Source organism: Orcinus orca, chromosome 17 (assembly GCF_937001465.1).
Source record: "Orcinus orca chromosome 17, mOrcOrc1.1, whole genome shotgun sequence".
In the NCBI taxonomy this organism is placed as follows: Eukaryota; Metazoa; Chordata; class Mammalia; order Artiodactyla; family Delphinidae; genus Orcinus; species Orcinus orca.
In genome coordinates this window covers 40673466-40692183 of record NC_064575.1, presented here as the reverse complement: position 1 = coordinate 40692183, position 18718 = coordinate 40673466, and the positions used below count along the sequence as shown (strand labels likewise).

The window sequence follows — 18718 nt, the reverse complement described above, 5'->3', positions numbered from 1 at the left end:
TTTCTGGTTGGTTTGCTAGATGTTTATGACTATAAAAAAAGTCTTACATTTTGTCTCATATCTTAAAACACAATCTGAATTAGCAATGGGTATTGTGCTATACATAGGCGCTGTGATATAAATATTGTATCTAATTTCAAAAACATATAGCCTAGAAGGGAACAGAGACACCTAAGCAGCAATTATGGCAACTGCATTTGTTTACTAAGTGAAATAGTACTGAGATGGATAAAGTGCTAGCCCAAATCAGCTTCAAAAACAGATGCGCAGTTCTTTAAAAATCTTTTAAACATTTTTCCATCTACATGTAGAATATAACTTAGCATAAAAACTGTATGGGTTTTATTTTAAGTAATGTAGCATTTTGACATCCTCATAATGAAATTAAATCCAGAAGGAGGTTTCTCTCCATGATCTCTTGAAATGGTCCTTGATCATCCACAATATTTCCCATCATCACAAAGGTGGTACCAAGGGCAGGAAACTCCAGCATTATTAAAGTTTCATAAAGCAAAGTCAATTTTAAGAATATAATGTCCCCAAACTGATAAAGGTCTTGACAGAAAATTTCAAGGAAAGCATAAATTATTTTTTGTTTGTCAGAGGGCAAAAATATTTAGGTTGAGTTAATGAATGGTAGAGTTTTTGAGTGGAGGGTGTCCTTAAAATATTATGTAGATCTGTACTGTCAACAGATGCTAGCCACATGGCATTATTTATATTTAAACAAATTTAAAAATAAGATTAAAAAATCAGTTCCTCAGTTGCATTTGCCATATTCCAAAGATGTTTATTAGCTCCATGTAGCTGTTGAATACTGCTTTACATAGTACAGATATAGAATATTTTCATTATCACCAAAAATTCTATTGAGCAATACTAAAATTATACCCAGATATTCACAGAGAAGGCAACCAAGTCTCAAGGAAATAATATAACTTCCCCAAGATCGCACAGCTGTGTTTTTAAAGAAAAAGAAAACGACACAAAGGAAATAGTAACAGAGGCATTAACGAAACCCAGTAAGTTTCTGGAGCAGTCAAAGTAAGGTTTAAAAGTGCATACTTAGCTGTTTGCAGGGCTGAAGCTCTTGATGGCTGGTAAGATCTACCTGCCTGAATTTGGACATTAGCATTTTATGCAATGAATTAAAAGCAAAAAATCCTTTCAGTGAATGGCTGCCAGCTCCATAGTTTTAGCCACTGCCGTGCTTCCAGGTTATGTTTATCACTTTCATATACAGGGCACCACTGTGAAATGTGACGGTTTATCTGACCCCAGAGAAATCAAGAAATCTTGTGGGGGTTATGGCTATATTTGAAAAGGTTGATTTTTAAATGCATCATGCAGACTGGCCCTGTTTTAAAAGGGATTCCTGCCATCAAATAATCAAAATGTAAACTCTCTTCTCACCTTGCAAAAGTCAAAGATAGTCCCTGCATCTTTATTATTTCGTTGAAATCCAAATATTATTTTTCCATTCTCTAACTTGTTTTCCTCACAGTGTGATCAACTATTGCCAAGGAAGGAAAGGTTAGATTTATCAAAATTTGCTAAAGGCCCCCTCGGTAACTGAACCCTCAGGAGAAACAATCGTCATGTATTCTTTTTCTGTTGTTTCAGTATCTTCCTAAAGATTCATTTCAATATATTTGGTTCTGTAGCAGAGGTTCTAGTGAAGTGCTTATCTTCCTCAGAGGTCCAGAAAGCCTGCGAGTCTGTGGGTAAAGATGGGTAAGGAGAGAGAGGGAAGGAGGCTAGAGAGAGGCTCAGTGCTGAGATAAGGACAGTGTTCTAAAGCCTCCTGGGGGTGAGGCTGGGGTGCACAAACACCCACGACTAATCTAGACAGAAACTGAATAATCAAGGGGACGACCAGTGTGAAGTCATGTGGTCACCTCTCCCTCTAGAAATAAATATTGCCCTCAGTAAGTCTCCCTCCTGCCCCAGAAGAGCATTAGGAAGGTCTGGAGAGGGGGATTATTGGCAGAAATGGAAAAAGCAGGTTGAAGGGATTAGCCTGGAGCAGAGAGCCCAAGAAACCCAAGCCAGTAGATGGAAGGCAGACTTTTCATGGAAGTCTCCAAGCCCACGTCAACTTCTGGGACCACCAAGTACAAGTCAAAGAGTGCTCATTTAACCCCTTTGGGCCCCCACGGGAGTGGAGGAAGACTGGACAGAGAGGGAGAAGGGGCCATTGAAGGTACAGTATTTACTATGGGATTTAACTCCTCAAAGGCCTCCAGTTGCTTCAGATCTGCTCAAGAATCCTTCATGTCCTGCTGGTTTGCAGTGAGTGGCTCACAGCTTCAAGGCCTCCTCTGCCAGATGGAGAACTATTTCAAACATCCTGCCTCTATTTTGTACTGTAGCAATGCAGACAGGAAACCTGACCCCATTTTCAGGTTCTAAAGAGAAATTCTAAGTACCTGAAAGACTGAGGAACATGGTGGCTTTTATTTAAGATGTGGAGATAGAGAGCACATACCTGGACTTGGGCCTGCAGCAGCACCGAATTGCACCAAGAGTTCCCTTTATTTTCTCTCGCATCTCTGTTCCTCCTTTTCTGTCTGCTGGATTAGCCATGGGGACTCCAAGTTCTTCATTGTGTGGTCCTGGTACCAAGATTCTCCTGGGAATTATAAAGCTATTCACCTTCTACATCGAGCACTTCTTATTTTTTCCCCAGCAACATAAGTCATCCTTAAGAGGGGTCAGGGTGCTAGCTCTTAAATATATTTTAGGCATCCCTTTGTACATTAAATTCTCTTTCTTGGAGACTGCTCCTGACATGGTGTTCACCGTGCTCTCAGCTGGCCTCCTGAAGTTCTGCCCTGTCTTTCCCACCAGGTACAGTTCAGGAGCTGCCTACCTCAGGGTGATAGGTTATCTTCTAGTTGTTTTATTCCTTTCCGTTTTACATTTGGAGAGTATAATTGGAATACATAAACTTCTATGTGACCACAGCTTTATTTGCAACCCACAGGTTTTGTTATGGCATGTTTTCATTATCATTCAATTAATAAAATTCTAATTCCCATTGCGACTTTATCTTTGACCTACATAATGATCAAAAGTAAGTCTTTAATATCCAACTATTTGGTAAAATACTGGTTATATAGTTTTAAATTTCTTGCTTATTCGGAGTCTTGTTTTATAACCAGAATATAGTCAATTTTATAAATGTGCCACGTGCACCTAAAATTTCTGCGTGATATATATATTCCATCATTGTTGGTACAGTGTCTTATATAAATTTAGGCCAAAGTTTTTAATGATGGTATTCAGATCTTCTATAATCTGCTGATTTATTGTTGTGGTTCTATGTTACTGATCTAGGTAATTCAGATTTTTCTATTTCTACTTAGATTTTTGGAATTTCCCTTCATATATTGCATTGAAGTTTAGATTTATAATATATTCCTTGTAAAGTAACAGTGGGTTTTATTATCCTGCCTTATCGCCAGTGATATTTTTTGCTTTCAAATCTATGTTAACATTAAAAAATCTTCTTCAATTTTGCTTATTGTTGTTATGACATAATTGCTGAATCCTTTCATTTTCAATCTGACTCTTGTCTCTTGTAGGTGGCATAGAATTAGGTTTTTTGTTTGTTTCAATAATCCTTGTCCTTTAATTTGAGTATTTACAGTTAATGTATTTTCTTACAGATCGTTTACTCCTTGTTTACTATTTGTCCCACCTTGTTATGTTCCTTTTGCTCTTCTTTCTTCCTTTGAGATTCCTTCAAATTCCATTTTCCCTTGTATTAGCTTGTTATTTTTACATAAGTAGCAGTTACACATGTACCATGACTTATTAGCTCTTTTACTGTTTCTCAAGCAATGCTGAGATCTTAAATTTCTTTTACTATACTTTCCTCTTCCATTTGTTTTAATGCATTCTAATTTTTGATATATTTTATTATTACCCTTTTGTGTTGTTAGATTTTATTTAGGTTTATCCACTTATTTATCCTTTCTGTTATACATAATTCTTTATAAATTCCTTATGTTCATCTGTGATAATCTTCCTTCTGCCTGCAGGTCTCCCTTTATAATTTAATTCAGTCAGTTCTGATGAGAAAATATTTTCTAAATTTTGTTTGTCTGCAAATTTCCTTATTGCATCTTTCCTTCCAAACAACAATTTCTCTGCCTCTAGAATTCCCAATGGGCAGTTCTTTTCTTCAGCACTTAAAAATGTTATTCCATTATTTTCTAGTATCCATTCAGTTTCGCTGAGAAGTAAACTGTAATCTTAATCCTATTGTTCCTTTGAAAGTAATCTCTCTCTGTTTCGTGGGGCTGCTTTTAAGATGTCATGCTTTTCTTTGCTATTCATGAATTGTACCGTGGTGATCTTAGGTGTGGTTTTCTTTGTATTTGTTCTTGTTGCATTTTTTTAGTGCTTATTGATTTATGGCTCCATATATTCCTTTTAGTTTTAGAGAACTCTCAGCTGTTAATATTTCTGAAATATTGTTTTCATCCCAATCTCTCTCTCCTTTTTTCTTTGGACTCCAGTTTACACATATGATAAAAATGTTTACTGTGGCCCATATGTCTCAAATGCGCTTATGTGTACTTTTTATTCTTTTCGTTTCCCGTGCTTTAGTCTTAATATTGTTACTACTCTATCTTCCAGTTCACTTACCTCTCTTTACCTGTGTCCAATCCACTACCGAGTTTTAAATTTCGTATAATTTTTAATTCTATCAGTTCAACTTCAATCAGTTTCTAGTTTCTAGTTGTCAAGTTAAATTCTTCACCTTGTCATCTGTTTTCTTGAACTTGATAATATTTACCAAAATATGTATGAACTTGAACGTTTAGGTCATCTATGATTCTGATTCTGTTTTGTTTTTTATTCTAATTCTCCTTTTCTTGGTAGTCTTGGTGGTTCTTCAGTGAATACCAGACTTGGGATATGACAAGTTGTAGAGAATCTGAATGACATTACAGTTGTCCTTTGAACAACCTGGGTTTGAACTGCACAGATCCACTTATACATGGATTTCTTTTCAATAAGTAATACAGTACTACATGATCTGTGGTTGGTTGAATCCTCAGATTCAGAACCACAGATAAGAAGGGCCGACCATAAAGTTGTATGTGGATTTTTGACTGCACAGGGAGTCAGCGGCTCTAAATCCTACATTGTTCCAGGGTCAACTGTATTTACTTGAGGAGAGAATTTCCTATTCTTAGGTAGGGAGCAGAGAGGAAGATCACCTCAGTCACCTGGACCAACTTCATACTCATTTTCCTTCTTTATAAGGTTCAATGTAGATGTTGCATCAACCTTCCTAACACACACACACACACACACACACACACACACACACATATATGTAGAGACTTCCAATATCCTAATTCATATCATTAGTTTTCCATTGGGCCACAAATCTTTCATAGGTTCTGAACCCCAATTTTGTCTCTTCAGCATTATGAGCCAACTAAGTCTTTGCTTTGACTTCAGTTAGCTTTTGTTTGACTTCTTAGCATCTTGTCTTGTCTACCTTTTATACATGGAAAATACTGCAAGGGAACACTGTTGCTGAATCCAGCTCCGTTCTCTGAATCTTTACTCTCTCTGTGATTTTGGTCCTTAAAATTCTAGCTGCCTTGTTATTTCTCAATTCCAACTCTGGTTTCCTTAGTCCTATGACATTGTCCTAAGATCTACTGGCTTTTCTACCTCTTAGGAGCCACATTTTTGAAGACTTTTGCTCTTCATCAGTAGTTTCTAAATGACTGGGCTAGAAACGCATGTGCAGAATATTGTTCTCACTTCAGTGAGTTTCTTTCTCTATTTTACTTTTCTAGGTCATGGCTACCTCAGTAGCTTTCTAACGCTCACAGTCAAATGTTGCTTATGATTTATCTGGCCTTTCTAGTACGTTTTCCTAAGGTAAACTGATATAGTTGGAAACAGAAGTTCGTACCCACCATTTAAAAAATTCTGTTTTGTCTTTCTATGAATTGTCTTTTTGTCCCATCTTCTGTCACTTTTTCCTACCCAAAATTCCCATTCTCACAGATAGATTATTTTAAGATTAAAAATTATTATTAAGCTAATACTTTAATTTTGAAAGGAATTAATTTTGCTTTGAACAAGAACACAGATTGGTGAATGGAATATGGAAGATTCCTTAAGACCTTTTTCATCTCTAAGAGTAGTATCCAACCATCGGTACCATCATAAGTTTGTCAACTATGGAAGAAAGCAGTCTTTATAAAATCAGCATTTTTTTCTTATTTTTTTAATTTTTTTGGGTGTCACCAGGACTTGCCTTAGACCACAACTCCTGGCAACACCAAATATAAATGAACCCTGTTACCCATGGGCGTTTACTTGGCTCTGCCACCCTAAGATTGGCCTCCTGGCTCCTTAACCCCAGGGGACTCTAAGCCCTGGGCCACATTCTTGAACCCAAGCCCTGCTCCTCTGTCAGTGGGCAGAATAGTCCTGATACCCCCTGGACCAGGGACTGGGCACATGGCCCACATCTGCCACCACACGGGTCAGGGCGAGAGGGAAGAGGGACCTTGACATTCTCTTCTGGTTTCCCTCTGGGGCTTGGAGTCAGATCCAGGCAAAGACCCCTCCCTTCTGTGTGGAGCTCCTGGCCCCTCATTTGCAGCGCCCAAAACCTGCCTCTGGGGAACCCCTCATTTTGCTCCTTTCTTTGGCTGAGGGTGCTCAGGAAGGAAGCACTGCTGAGACCCAGAATCCCAGGCCAGAAGATGCCCAACAAAGTAGGCTAGGCCAGCCCCAGGACATGATACCGGAACTCCCTCCTAAACAAGACTGAACTCATCACACAGATGGGGAAACTGAGGTCGAAGAGGGCAACGGCTTACTGGCGGAGCCTGGAGCAGAGTCTCTAATGGACACATTCCATGTTACCACCAAAACATGGGATTTCTAGAGTGCAGCTCACCCCGTGCTGACACCGCTCCCCCCTTAGCCTGGCCACCAAGGTCTCGCCTCCATAATCCCATCCCACGACACCCCCTTCCTGTGTCCCACACAACAGCCGGATTAGACCCCTTGCCCTCAGGCTGTCGTTCACAGGGCTCCTTCTCCCCGAAGCTCCTTCTCCCACCTCTGCCTGCCCAAGTTCAACCAGCCTCTTTAGGGTCCGGCTCAATGCCAGCTCCTTCGTGAGCCACCCAGAGCCCTCATGCTCCTCTAACCTTCCGAGGTGCTTTGCCTCCACCCTCACACCCCGCGCTCTGTTGTCCACGTGAGCTGTGGTTACGGTGTGTGAGCTTCCTGAAGCCGCAGACCACCTCCCCTCTGGGCCCCAGCACCTGGCGCAGTACCCAGCACTCAGTAGGTGCTCAGTAAAATCTCCTCCTCATCTGATGCCCTGCCATGTCCTACCGATAACTGACAATAATGCCTATTGTTTACTGAGCATATACCATAAGCCCGGCTCTGGTACTGTCTCCCATCCTCATGTGATGGACCCAGGTCACAGAGGTTGTGTGACTTTCCTGAGGTCAGAGCTCTGGAACTGGAACCCCACTGGTTCTTGTGCCTAAATGAGTCTCCTTTCCTTCCCACTCACCTCTTCTAGGTCAGGCCACCATCATTTCCTCACCCTGTCCTGTCACTGAAGACTTCCCATGACTCCTTGTGGCCCACTAGACAAAATCTAAACCCCTGAGCATGGCATCTAAACTCTGTGACATCTGGCTTCTTCCCTCTTTGCAGCTTCTCCTCTAGTCTCTGAGCATCACCTCAGTTTCCAGCCTACTGTACCTTGATTTACTTGTAGGCTCTGCACATGCTTTGCCCTCTGCCTAGAACACCCTTCCCCTACTTTTCCTCCTGTGAACTCCTACACATCTCTCAACATCCAAGATCAAGGGTTACCTTCCATTCTAGTCAGATGAGACAAGCAGCAAACGAATTGGACACAAAATTGAGAGCTCTACGAGGGAAGGACCTGTGTCATCATAGAATCCCCAATGCTTAACCCATAATCAGTGCTCAGTCAACATTTGTTGAATGAATAAATGAATACTCTATATATTCTTGTTGACTAAACGGAGAAATGGCAAAAGAATACAAGGCCACATATGCAGGGCTGGAGGTGGAAGGGAAGAGACTGAGGCCAGGAAGGCCAAGGACGTGGTGGAGTACAGTGACAAGTACTTCAGGGGCTGCTCTGCAGCAGAGCCACGCTCTTGGCAGAGGGAGTGTTTGTGAGAGACAGAGGAAGGAAAGTGATGGTGTGAGGGAGGCTCTGAAAGTATGTGTGTGTGTGCACGCACACGCGCATGTGAGAAGGCGGTGGGGATGTATGCGGGGGAGTGTGCGTGTGTGAGTGTGCTGCATTTGTGAATCAGTCTGTGAGAGCGGTGCTGAGGAAGTATGTGAAGGAGCACGTGTACGTGGCTTGTGGGTCTGTGGCGGAGAGCCCGTGCGTTCTATTTGTGCATGGGGGTCTGCGTGAGAAGGTGAGGGTGTGGGCCACGAAGGCTGTGCCGGAGGTTGTGCATGTCTGTGGGGCGAGGGGGTGGGGACAGTGATTGAGAAAGACAACAAGGAGGGGACACCTGAGGGGGGTGTGAGAGAGAAACCGTAAGTGTGCGGGCGTGGAGGGTGTTGTGAGCACGTGCAGGAGGAGACGGTGTGACCGTGAGTGTGCATGACGCGGAGGGTAAGGTAGGATGTCAGGGCGCTGCTGAGGGTGTGGCTGCATGGCCTCGGCCACGGGCCGGGAGCCAGAGGTGGGGGCTGGCCCTGGGCCCAGGGTGGGGCTCTGACCCAGCAGAAGGTTCCTCAGAGTTCTCCCTGGAGCCACGGGCGCCAGATCACCACGTCCCCAGGTAGAGAGGTCGAGCAGGAGGCCCAGATGTGTGTGTGCGCCTCACATTTTGTCCACAGCAAAACCTCTGGGCATTTACTTGTCTTGGTCTGTGTCCGGGTGTGCACGCCTGTGCTTGTGTGCGTGCTGCCGGCTGTGTGTCTGTGCCTGTCTTTGTCTCTGTATGTATCTGGGCCTTTGTCTCAGTGTGTGTGGCGGTTGGTCTAGGCTTGCCCACAAGACTGTGTCTGGGGTTGTGTGTGTCTATGTGTATCTGTGCCTGTGGGGCACCGGGCGTCCTTGATCTGTGCATGTCTAAGTAGGGCTGCGAGCATCCCCCTGGACCGCCTGTTTGTATCTCTGTCTGTGTGGCCTTAGTGTGAGTGGGAGAACGTTGTGCTTTGGAGACTGTGGATCTAGATCTCGGTGTATCTTTAAGTGTGAGTGTGTGCTTGTGTATCTGCATGTGAAAGTCTGCCATGCGTTGTAGCATGGAAATGCTTATGTGTGTCTGTGGAAGGTGCGTTTGTGAGACCAAGGATCTCCGTGTGTCTCTGTGCCTGTGTGTGTGTATGTGTGTTGGGTGTGAGGGGTTTGTCACAGACTGGTGAGCAAGTTAATCTCAGACTCCGTGACACGTGGAATAAAATCACGCTCCCATAATGGGAGAGAACCAACTCTTCACCCTCCACCCTGGGGGAGCCAGTGGGGGCCAGGGCCAGGCTTAGGCCCCTATGCAGGGCCCCCTGTGGCCTCAGCACCCTACCCCCACCTCTCCTCTGCCACACCAGGCTCATTCTGCCTCCAGAGTGCCCCGGTGCCCACTGCTGGCTGGGCTAGGCTCCAGGACAAGTGACGGAGTCTTAGAGGCCTGTCCTGGGCCCCCCAGCCCCACCCACTGCTGAGGAGGGCCCTGCCCCAGATGGGAGGAAGCAATCTTTGGGCCCCTCCTCCTCCCGGAGGAGAGGGATGAGCTGCAGGCCCGACCTGGATCTTCCATCTCTCAGCAACAAGATTCCTGGTGAGCAGGCTGCGAGGCTTGGCAGGGCGCCTGCCGGAGAACCGCCCTCACCCGCCAGGACGCCTGGGTCCCCAGGGCCGGGCAGCAGCGGGTTCTCTGGGGAGCTAGGAGGGCCCCAGAACTTCAGGCTACAGCTGCCCGGGACTATGGGAAAGCCAGACCCTTCCAGGCTCCCACCCCCAACCACAGACGGCTCCTCAGCCCCCCAGGCAAACCGCCACCCTTCTTCTGGCCTCTCCCCAGCCTTGGCCTTTGCTTCAGAAAGCAGACCAGCCACCCAGCACCACCCACTCCCTACCTGAGCCTCAGCGCACACCCAGCCTGAGTTCAAGACCTCACCTCTGGGTTTGAGGGCTCTCAAGGCCGGGACTGTGCTGCTTATCTCAGAATGGGGCTTCTGAGGACAGGGCCATGTGTCCCGCAGCTGTGAAATCCCTCTTGGTCTTAGCACTCCTTCCTGACTGAGCAGTCAGGCACCAGGAGAGGATTTCAAACCCAAGGCTGGAGACACTGAGGCAGTGAAGCTCTCTGCCCTGCCTACCGTTATGAATCAGAGGCCAAATCCAGTAGTCTAGACACACAAGTTCTTAATTCTGTCCAGCGGCAGTGGCTGCAACTTGTTCTTCCCCATAGGGGGTGCAATTTCGGGGCGGGAGGCATCAGTTGGAGGGAGAGGGGAATGGGCAGGTGGACCCCCCTCAACCCTCAGACTTGGATGAGCAGCCGGAGAGCAGGTTTGGTAAGAGATTAAGGTCGAGGAGAAGAGAACCCAGATGCTCCAAGATTTATGACCCTAATTCTTCTCCCTTAAATTCCCCTCCAAGCCCCCCAGCCCTAGCCTGGTCCCTCCAGGGTCATGCTGTGGCCCCAGGCCAATGTCAAGGCCTTAACCCATCCATCAGTTGTTGCCAGGGAGTTTCCACCCCAATGGGTCCCAAAGGGAGGAGATCAACTGACACTACGGGCCCAGACTGATGGGGAAGGGGCATGGCCCTAAAGAGGTGGCCAACAGCCCCCTGCCCCCTCCCAGGATGTAGGGGCTCACAACCTCCAGGGCAGAAGCTAGGCTGGTGGGTGGGGTCCAGGAGGAGGGGACCTCCCAGCTCTGGCACCACTCCCAGCCCCGCCCTTCCAACAGGCCAGGAGACCGGGGATCCCACGGGACCCTACAGCTTACAGGGTGTGTGGCCTTGGGCCCTTGCTGCTCCTCTCCAAGCCTCAGCCTCCCCACCACACAATGCAGGAAGTGGTCTGGATACCCCAGGCATCCCCCCTTCAGCTCCGCTCCCTCAGTGCTAAGCCCTGCCCTCTCTCCAATCCAGGGGTGTCACCTAGAATCTGGGCCAGAGGGGTGAGGCTTTGGCAGTTAACTGGAGGAGCCCCTGAAGCCACCCAAGTCAGAGCTGAAGAACATATGGTGCTCACTCCTCCACCGCACATCCATTTTCCAGAAGAGTGAAACTGAGGCCCTGAGAGAAGGTCGGGGTCTGCGCCAAGACCTGAGTGTTACTGGTGGGATGGTTAAGAGCACAGGCTCTGGGGACAGAAAGACTTAAGATTAAAATGTCAGCTGCAACAGAAACTTGTTATGGGAAGTCCCTTGCCTTCTCAGCCTCAGATTCCTCATCCATAAAATGGGCAATAGTGCCTCCCTCCTACGACTGCTGAGTTGAAATAAGAAAACGCATGTAAAGGGCTCGGCCAGTGTAGCAAACGCTTGGGCAATTGTAACTATCATGACTGTGGGTAGTATTAACACAAAGCCAAGTGGCCGGGGGGAAGGGTAGGTGGGGTCCCGACCTGGCTCATCCTCCAGACCAGGAGGGCCAGCCAAATACCTCAGAGCCCCCCAGCTGTCTCCCCTCTTCGTTAAAGGCCTCTCATTAGTGAGCCTGGGCACCTGCCCCCCCACACGTGATAAGCCTCATTAGTATCTTAGCCCCAAGCTCTGAGCCCAGAGTCTGTGCATGTGCACACGCGTGAGGGTGGGGGGCTGCGACAGGCCACCAGCCAGGAGACAGCATCCCCGCCAACCACACCCCCTGCCTGTCATCAGCAGGGCCCGTCACCACCCAGCTTGTCACCTGCCTGCCTCGCACCCGGCACCACCTGTCACCCACCCAGCTCGTCACCCACCCAGCCCATCACCCACCCAGCCCATCACCTGCACCACCTGTCACCCACCCAGCTCGTCACCCACCCAGCCCATCACCTGCACCACCTGTCACCCACCCAGCTCGTCACCCACCCAGCCCATCACCTGCACCACCTGTCACCCACCCAGCTCGTCACCCACCCAGCCCATCACCTGCACCACCTGTCACCCACCCAGCCTGTCACCGGAGCTGCCTGACGGGCCTCTGGGTGAGGGACAGGAGATGGGGAGGAGAAGACCACAGGGGTGTGGAGCTGGGGGCCCCAGAGACCCTGGTAAGACCCCCACTTCAGCTCGGCATCCTGCAGCATCGCCATGGTAACGTCTCAGCCGCAACCACTTTCCCAAACATCCCCCCCGCCCCCCAGTCCCTGCTCTTAGCTGAGCTGAGGCTGAGAAGAGCCTTGACTGACAGCAGAATGGGACAGGAAGGAGGTGCTCATCAGCTGGCTGGCCTTGGCCATCCCTGCCCTCTCTGGGCTTGGTTACTCCATCTGCAAAATGGAGGGGCTGGAACTGGGGAGGCCCCTGTACAGCGAGTCATCCCTTCCCAGCCTGGATTTGCTGAGCCAGTGGCCAGTTAACCTGTGAAGGCTGGTGGGGGCGGGGTACAAAAGGACAGGGGGTTCTGGGTTCTTCCACACTCCTTTGCCCTGGCCCAGCTCACACAGGCTGGGCCTCTGGCCCAAACTCACATAGCAAAAGAGGAGGAGCAGGCTGGAAGGCAGAGGGGCTCTGCCACAGGACTGCCAGCTGGAGATGATGCCACAGTGGGTGACCCAAGGCTGAGCTGGCCCTCACCTCCAAGCTGCATTATTTATAAAACCCAGAGCTCCTAGCCGAGCAACAGCTGTGGTGCCGCTCCTCCAGGGGGCACAGGCAGCGGTGGAAGGGTGGTGCCTCCCCGGGGGAGCCCCCTGGGGTCCCGGGCTCCCTCCACAGCTGGCTGGGGCAGGGGCTGAGGTGGGAAAGGGGCAGCTGCGCCATCCTTCCCCTCCCAGCCCCCTCTCCTCTCCTCTCCTCCAGGCAGGTGGCGACAGGATTACTTCTGCATGACTGCCCGGTCCACAGCGTTCCAGAGACCCTCCTGCCTGCAGCAATCTAAAATTCCTGTAGCCTGGCCTCTCTCCCCTTCTCCCCACAGTGAATGCTCCAGCTTCTACCACAGTGTGCCCGCGGCCGACACCACCACCAGCGAGCTGGCCGGGGCCCCAGGTCCCCGGAGCCACGGGCAAAGGTAGACCCATTCTCGGGGTGTCCCTCGGAACCCTCTGAGGCCCAGGCCCTGACCCATCCCCTCCGGCCCCTGGTGCCCGTCCAGCCCCACAGGGCAAGGCTCAAGCTGGGGTCGGGCCTGCCAGCTGTGCCAAGGAGGACCGGCACATACATGCAAACACACCTGGTGGGTCCTGGCGTGCCTGGCCACATCCTCTGCTGCCAAAACCTGGATGTCCCCACCTCTGCTCTAACCGCCCCCTCCCTAACCTCACTAATCCTTGCTACCCCTGGGGTGGGCAGACAGCTGGGCCAGGCCGGCGCCTGTGGCTCCCCAGGGCACAAGAAGCAGGCAAGAGATCGATCCACTGAATTTTTTAAGGCTCTAATGGAGCCTGCCTCCCCAGACTTGGGGCCTGGGACACAGGCGATCTCTCAGGGACCCCTCCCTCAGCATTGCAGTTGCTTCCTCTTTCAGGTCTAGGGGGTCGGGGCACCTTTCTAGCAGCCTTTCCCCCAACAAGAGAAGAGGCACGAGGGGCCCCTGGGAAAGAGATGGGATTGGGGGGCTGTGAGCAATACCCAGAGGCCCCCCCAGTCTCCCCAGCCCTAATGCAGGCAGAAGCAGCTCAGCCTCTAAATCACTCCCCTCATGCTGCCCTCTGAGGCGGAGTCTGTGCATCTGTAATTAGGGGGTGGAACAGATGGTGGAGATTCCGTTTAAAATCATGCATCTAGTAAAGTAACCTTCACTGTTGGAACTCACTCCCAGGGAGACCAAGCCCCAAGCCTGGATCTGGGGGTGGGGTGGGAGGGGAAGCATGTCAAGCCAGCACCTTCTCCATCTTTTTTCCTGAAGCTCCAGGCCCAATGTCCCCCTCAGGTGAGCCCAAAAAGAGGGGGATTTGGCAAGCACCTGAGAATGTGCAGGCTGGGGGTAAATCCCCCTGCCCAGACCCCCCACCCCCACCCATACACGACAGAGTCAGGGCATGGCTGGGTACTCAGAGTTCTTGGCTGACACACCAGGATGACCAGGTGCCAAGAGCCCCCAAAGAGGCCCCAAAGCCCAGGCCAGGGTGCCCAGAGAACCTTCCTGAAGCCATGAGAAAGAGGATAGAGCATACTATGATGAGGCTGCACAGAAGGCAACCTATTCTTCTCCAGCTGGTCAGCCACAATGCTGACCAACTTCTTCATTCGCTCATCATAGTCTGTCCAATCACAGACAATCTGCAGGCAATGAGCCAAATCACAATAAGCGTCAGGAAAATCAGGTTCAAGCTTCAGAGCAGTGCGATAAGAAGCAATTGCTTCTGGAATATTCCCTGAATACTTGTGAATGGAAGCCAGATTGCTGTGGGCATCCGCAAGTGCAGGGTTAATCTGAATGGCACGAGTATAACACTGCAAGCCTCCCTGAACATCCTGCATCTCCTTTAGGGTGTCTCCCATGTTACAGTAGGCATCAGCAAAGGTAGGACTGATTCGAACAGCCTCCTTATAATGCATCAGAGCTTCCTGCAGTTTTCGCTGCTGCTGCAATACACTTGCTAAATTTGAATGGGCAACAGCAAACTCTGGGAAGACTTCTAATGCTTTACAATACAAGCGAACTGCCTCTTCAATGTTTCCCTGGTCTCCTTTGATATTGTCTAGGTTATTCAGAGAGTCTGCATGGGTGGGACACAGCCGCAGAGCTGTATTATAACACTCTTCTGCTTCGGCAACACTGCCCTTCTCTTCCAGAGCGTTGGCTAGGTTGCAGTAAGCATCAGGGAAATGTGGTTGCAATTCAATAGCTCGCCTGTAGGTGTCTATTGCCAGATCTATCAGGCCTTGCTCATAGTATACACAAGCCAGGTTGGCACGTACCACTGCATGATTTGGGCTCAAGCTTAGGGCACAAAGGTAAGCTGCCACAGCTCTGTCAAAAATCCGTGCCTCTTTCAAGACATTTCCTATATTGATATAAGGATCCAGAAAATTGGGGTCAAGGGTGACAGCCTTTTCAAAGTGATGAATGGCAAGCCAAATCTCCCCTTGTGCATTGAAAACACAGCCAAGATTACTCCAAGCTACTGCAAAGTTCGGTTGCGTCTCCATTGCTTTCAAATAACATGCCTTGGCTCCTTCCAAGCGACCCAGGGCTTTGAGCAGGTTCCCCAGGTCACTGCGAACACAGTACAAATCAGGATTGCACTGAAGAGCAGAGACGTAAGCTTGTACTGCCCCTTCCATGTCGCCTGCTGCTACCAAAGCGGCTGCCAGGTTAATATAACCATCGATGAAATCTGGTTTGAGATGCAATGCATGCCGGTAATGCTCAATCGCTTCCTGCAACTGCCCTCTTTCCTTGTACACATTCCCCAAATTCGAATAGGCTTCTGCCAGAAGAGGGTTCTGTTTAATTGCCAGAGTACTAAAGTGGGCAGATCTGTCCAGCCTTTGACACTGGAAGTGTAGAGATGAAAGTAATAAAAGTACTCCAGTATTGTCTGGCTCTTGTCTCCACAGCTGCATGCAGTGTCTCTCAGCTGCCTCAAAATCTCCTGCCTGATATTCTCGATGTGCCAACTCAGCTAACCCTTGGAAGGAAAGCATACGTTTCGTTGGTTCTGTGCTGTCGGCCACGTTGCCCACAGAAGACGCCATCTGGAGCTTCTGGAGAGAGTGAGAAAAGGGGGTAATTGAGTACCGCTGCCGCCACTACTGGCAAGAATGTTTCTAGAGGTAGCAAATACGAGGGCAGCAGCCATACCACTGCTTTGGTAGGCTTAAGCGGCGGCAACAGTTACAGGCACCGAACCTTAGGAACTCTGGTTGGCCATCTACCTCTCACGCTCTTGAAATCTTAATTCTTAACCCTGCCCTCTTCCACCATTTTTCTCCTAATCAGGGAATAAAAATTACCTATACACTTGCCTTAGAAGAAATCAAAAGTCAGTAGTCCAAACACTGTTTAAAATTTTGTTTTCTGTCCAGTTGGGAAGGAAATACATGATTGACTTTACTTCATCATTCATGTAGTCAATGTGGAAAACATTAGGGCCGTGAATTTCAATACAGTAAGATCAGAAAATTTTAAATTGGCCTTCCCAAACCACTAAGAAGTAACCGTTGTTGCATATAATGCTAAAATCTTAGAGACTGAGTTTGATATTTTAAAAGTTCTGAAAGGATTAGCTAATTTCTCCTCATCATACTTCTCATGCCTCAAACCTGAGTATTACTTTTTTAAAAATAAATTTATTTATCTTTACTTATTTATTTTTATTTTGGCTGCGTTGGGTCTTCAATGCTGCGTGCAGACTTTCTCTAGTTGCGGCGAGCGGGGGCTACTCTTTGTTGGGGTGCCTGGGCTTCCATCACAGCAGCTTCTATTGTTGTTCCACAACTCTATGGGTTCCTTTTTAGGTCCTATGAAGAACCCTAGAAATTAGTTCGTGGAATTATAGGTTTTTGCAAAATTGTCAAAAGTGAGATATTTTAACTTCCATCAGGTAAGACCAGCGTCTCTTTCTTTGCCAATTTTCCTTCTATCATACTCCGCTATGTTGGATCATATTGGAATGGCCACAGGCTTTTTTGAAATCTGGCTAAGGAGATTTTCTTTTTTCTGTGGTACGCGGGCCTCTCACTGTTGTGGCCTCTCCCGTTGTGGAGCACAGGCTCTGGACGCACAGGCTCAGCGGCCATGGCTCACGGGCCTAGCCGCTCCACGGCATGTGGGATCTTCCCGGACCGGGACACGAACCCGTGTCCCCTGCGTTGGCAGGTGGACTCTCAACCACTGCGCCACCAGGGAAGCCCTAGGGAGATGTTTTAAGTGAGGCTATTATGTGATTTTCAGACACCGCCATATGTAATTGACTATATACTATCCCATTACAGGAATAACTTCCAGTACTCATACTGACTACTCTACTGACTTAACTAGCACAAGACACAGAAGCATAAGGACAAACACCACCTTACAATATAGCCATGTCTTGCACTTCACAGCTCTTAAAGCATGTGCGTTTGAAGAAGAAAAAAAGAACTGAAAAGTACAAAACCAGAAGCTAATCTGTGGAAAATTATTTCAATCATCAGGCATGTGAAAGATAAGTCAAAGATTCAGTTCTCATTAATGCTTAGTCAAAACGGAAATTTTCTTCTGTCAAGAATATACTCCAGGGGCTTCCCTGATGGCGCAGTGGTTAAGAAGCCACCTGCCAATGCAGGGGACAAGGGTTCGAGTCCTGGTCCGGGAAGATCCCACATGTCACGGAGCAACTAAGCCAATGTGCCACAACTACGGAACCTGCGCTCTAGAGCCCGTGAGCCACGACTATTGAGCCTGCGAGCCACAACTACTGAAGCCTCCGTGCCTAGCGCCCGTGCTCTGCAACAAGAGAAGCCACCGCAATGAGAAGCCTGTGCACCGCAACAAAGAGTAGCCCCCAGTCCCTGCAAGTAGAGAAAGCCTGCGCACAGCAACGAAGACCCAACACAGCCAAAAATAAATAAATAAAAAATAAATAAATAAATAAATAAATAAATGAATATACTCTGTCAACAATGTGTGTAATGGAATGGTGTGAATGAGTATTTTATCAGAATCCCTGTAATGCACAAACCTATAGCAGTACTGAAATCAGTAATGCATTTATAATAGTAAATACTTATGAGGAAGTAATCCATAGAGGTTTTCTCAAAGTTAACAATGAAAATTAATGTGACATTATCAATAATAAATTGTGAAGCTGAAATAAACTTTTCTAAACTATTAATAACTAGAAGCAAATTCTAATCAACCATGTTACAAGAAATCTATGTCTAAAAACTACAAAGTTTATTTCTTAAAATTTTATTTCGAAAATACATAAACTGTCGTATGAGGAGGCAGTTAAAGAATATATAGCTAAAAGAGTGGGGGAAAAGTTTTATAGAGACACATCTGGCAGTAGTTAATTTTTAAATGTCATTTTTCTAGATTTTGTGACATCTATAGTATTGATATTTGAAAGCATTTAAAAAATTGTAATTTGAAGATTTGCTACTTCCAGGTAGAATAAAATATTTTGAAGCAAAACAACGTTTCCACTGAGAAAAACAAAAAAAGCCAAATAAAATAGCCAGCATTCAATCAAAAACGGACTTGAGGATATGGGGAGGGGGAAGGGTGATCTGTGACAAAGTGGGAGAGAGGCATAGACATATATACACTAACAAACGTAAGGTAGATAACTATTGGGAAGCAGCCGCGTAGCACAGGGATATCAGCTCGGTGCTTTGTGACCGCCTGGAGGGGTGGGATAGGGAGGGTGGGAGGGAGGGAGATGCAAGCGGGAAGAGATATGGGAACATATGTATGTGTGTGTAACTGATTCACTTTGTTATAAAGCGGAAACTAACACACGTTTGTAAAGCAATTATACCCCAATAAAGATGTTACAAAAAAAAAAAAAAACACAAGAAGATATATAGGTGAAGTGTAAAAGGGTTGGAATAGATATAC

At 47.5% G+C, this 18718-nt stretch overlaps 2 protein-coding genes across 8 annotated transcripts in view; both read right to left on the bottom strand.

Annotated features, from left to right (window-relative positions):
- LOC125961704 (UDP-N-acetylglucosamine--peptide N-acetylglucosaminyltransferase 110 kDa subunit-like) overlaps window positions 1-15909 on the bottom strand; it is a 32264-nt gene extending 16355 nt beyond the window's left edge. The window contains exons 1-2 of the mRNA XM_049700501.1: window positions 15160-15909; window positions 9897-10095 (exon numbers count right to left, since the gene is read on the bottom strand). Of these exons, the coding sequence (XP_049556458.1) occupies window positions 9897-10095; window positions 15160-15870 (910 nt within the window). The 5' untranslated portion in view covers window positions 15871-15909. The remainder of the gene's footprint in view (window positions 1-9896; window positions 10096-15159) is intronic.
- LOC117199116 (uncharacterized) overlaps window positions 1-18718 on the bottom strand; it is a 287008-nt gene that overhangs the window by 254799 nt on the left and 13491 nt on the right. The gene's annotated exons all lie outside the window — the stretch shown is intronic.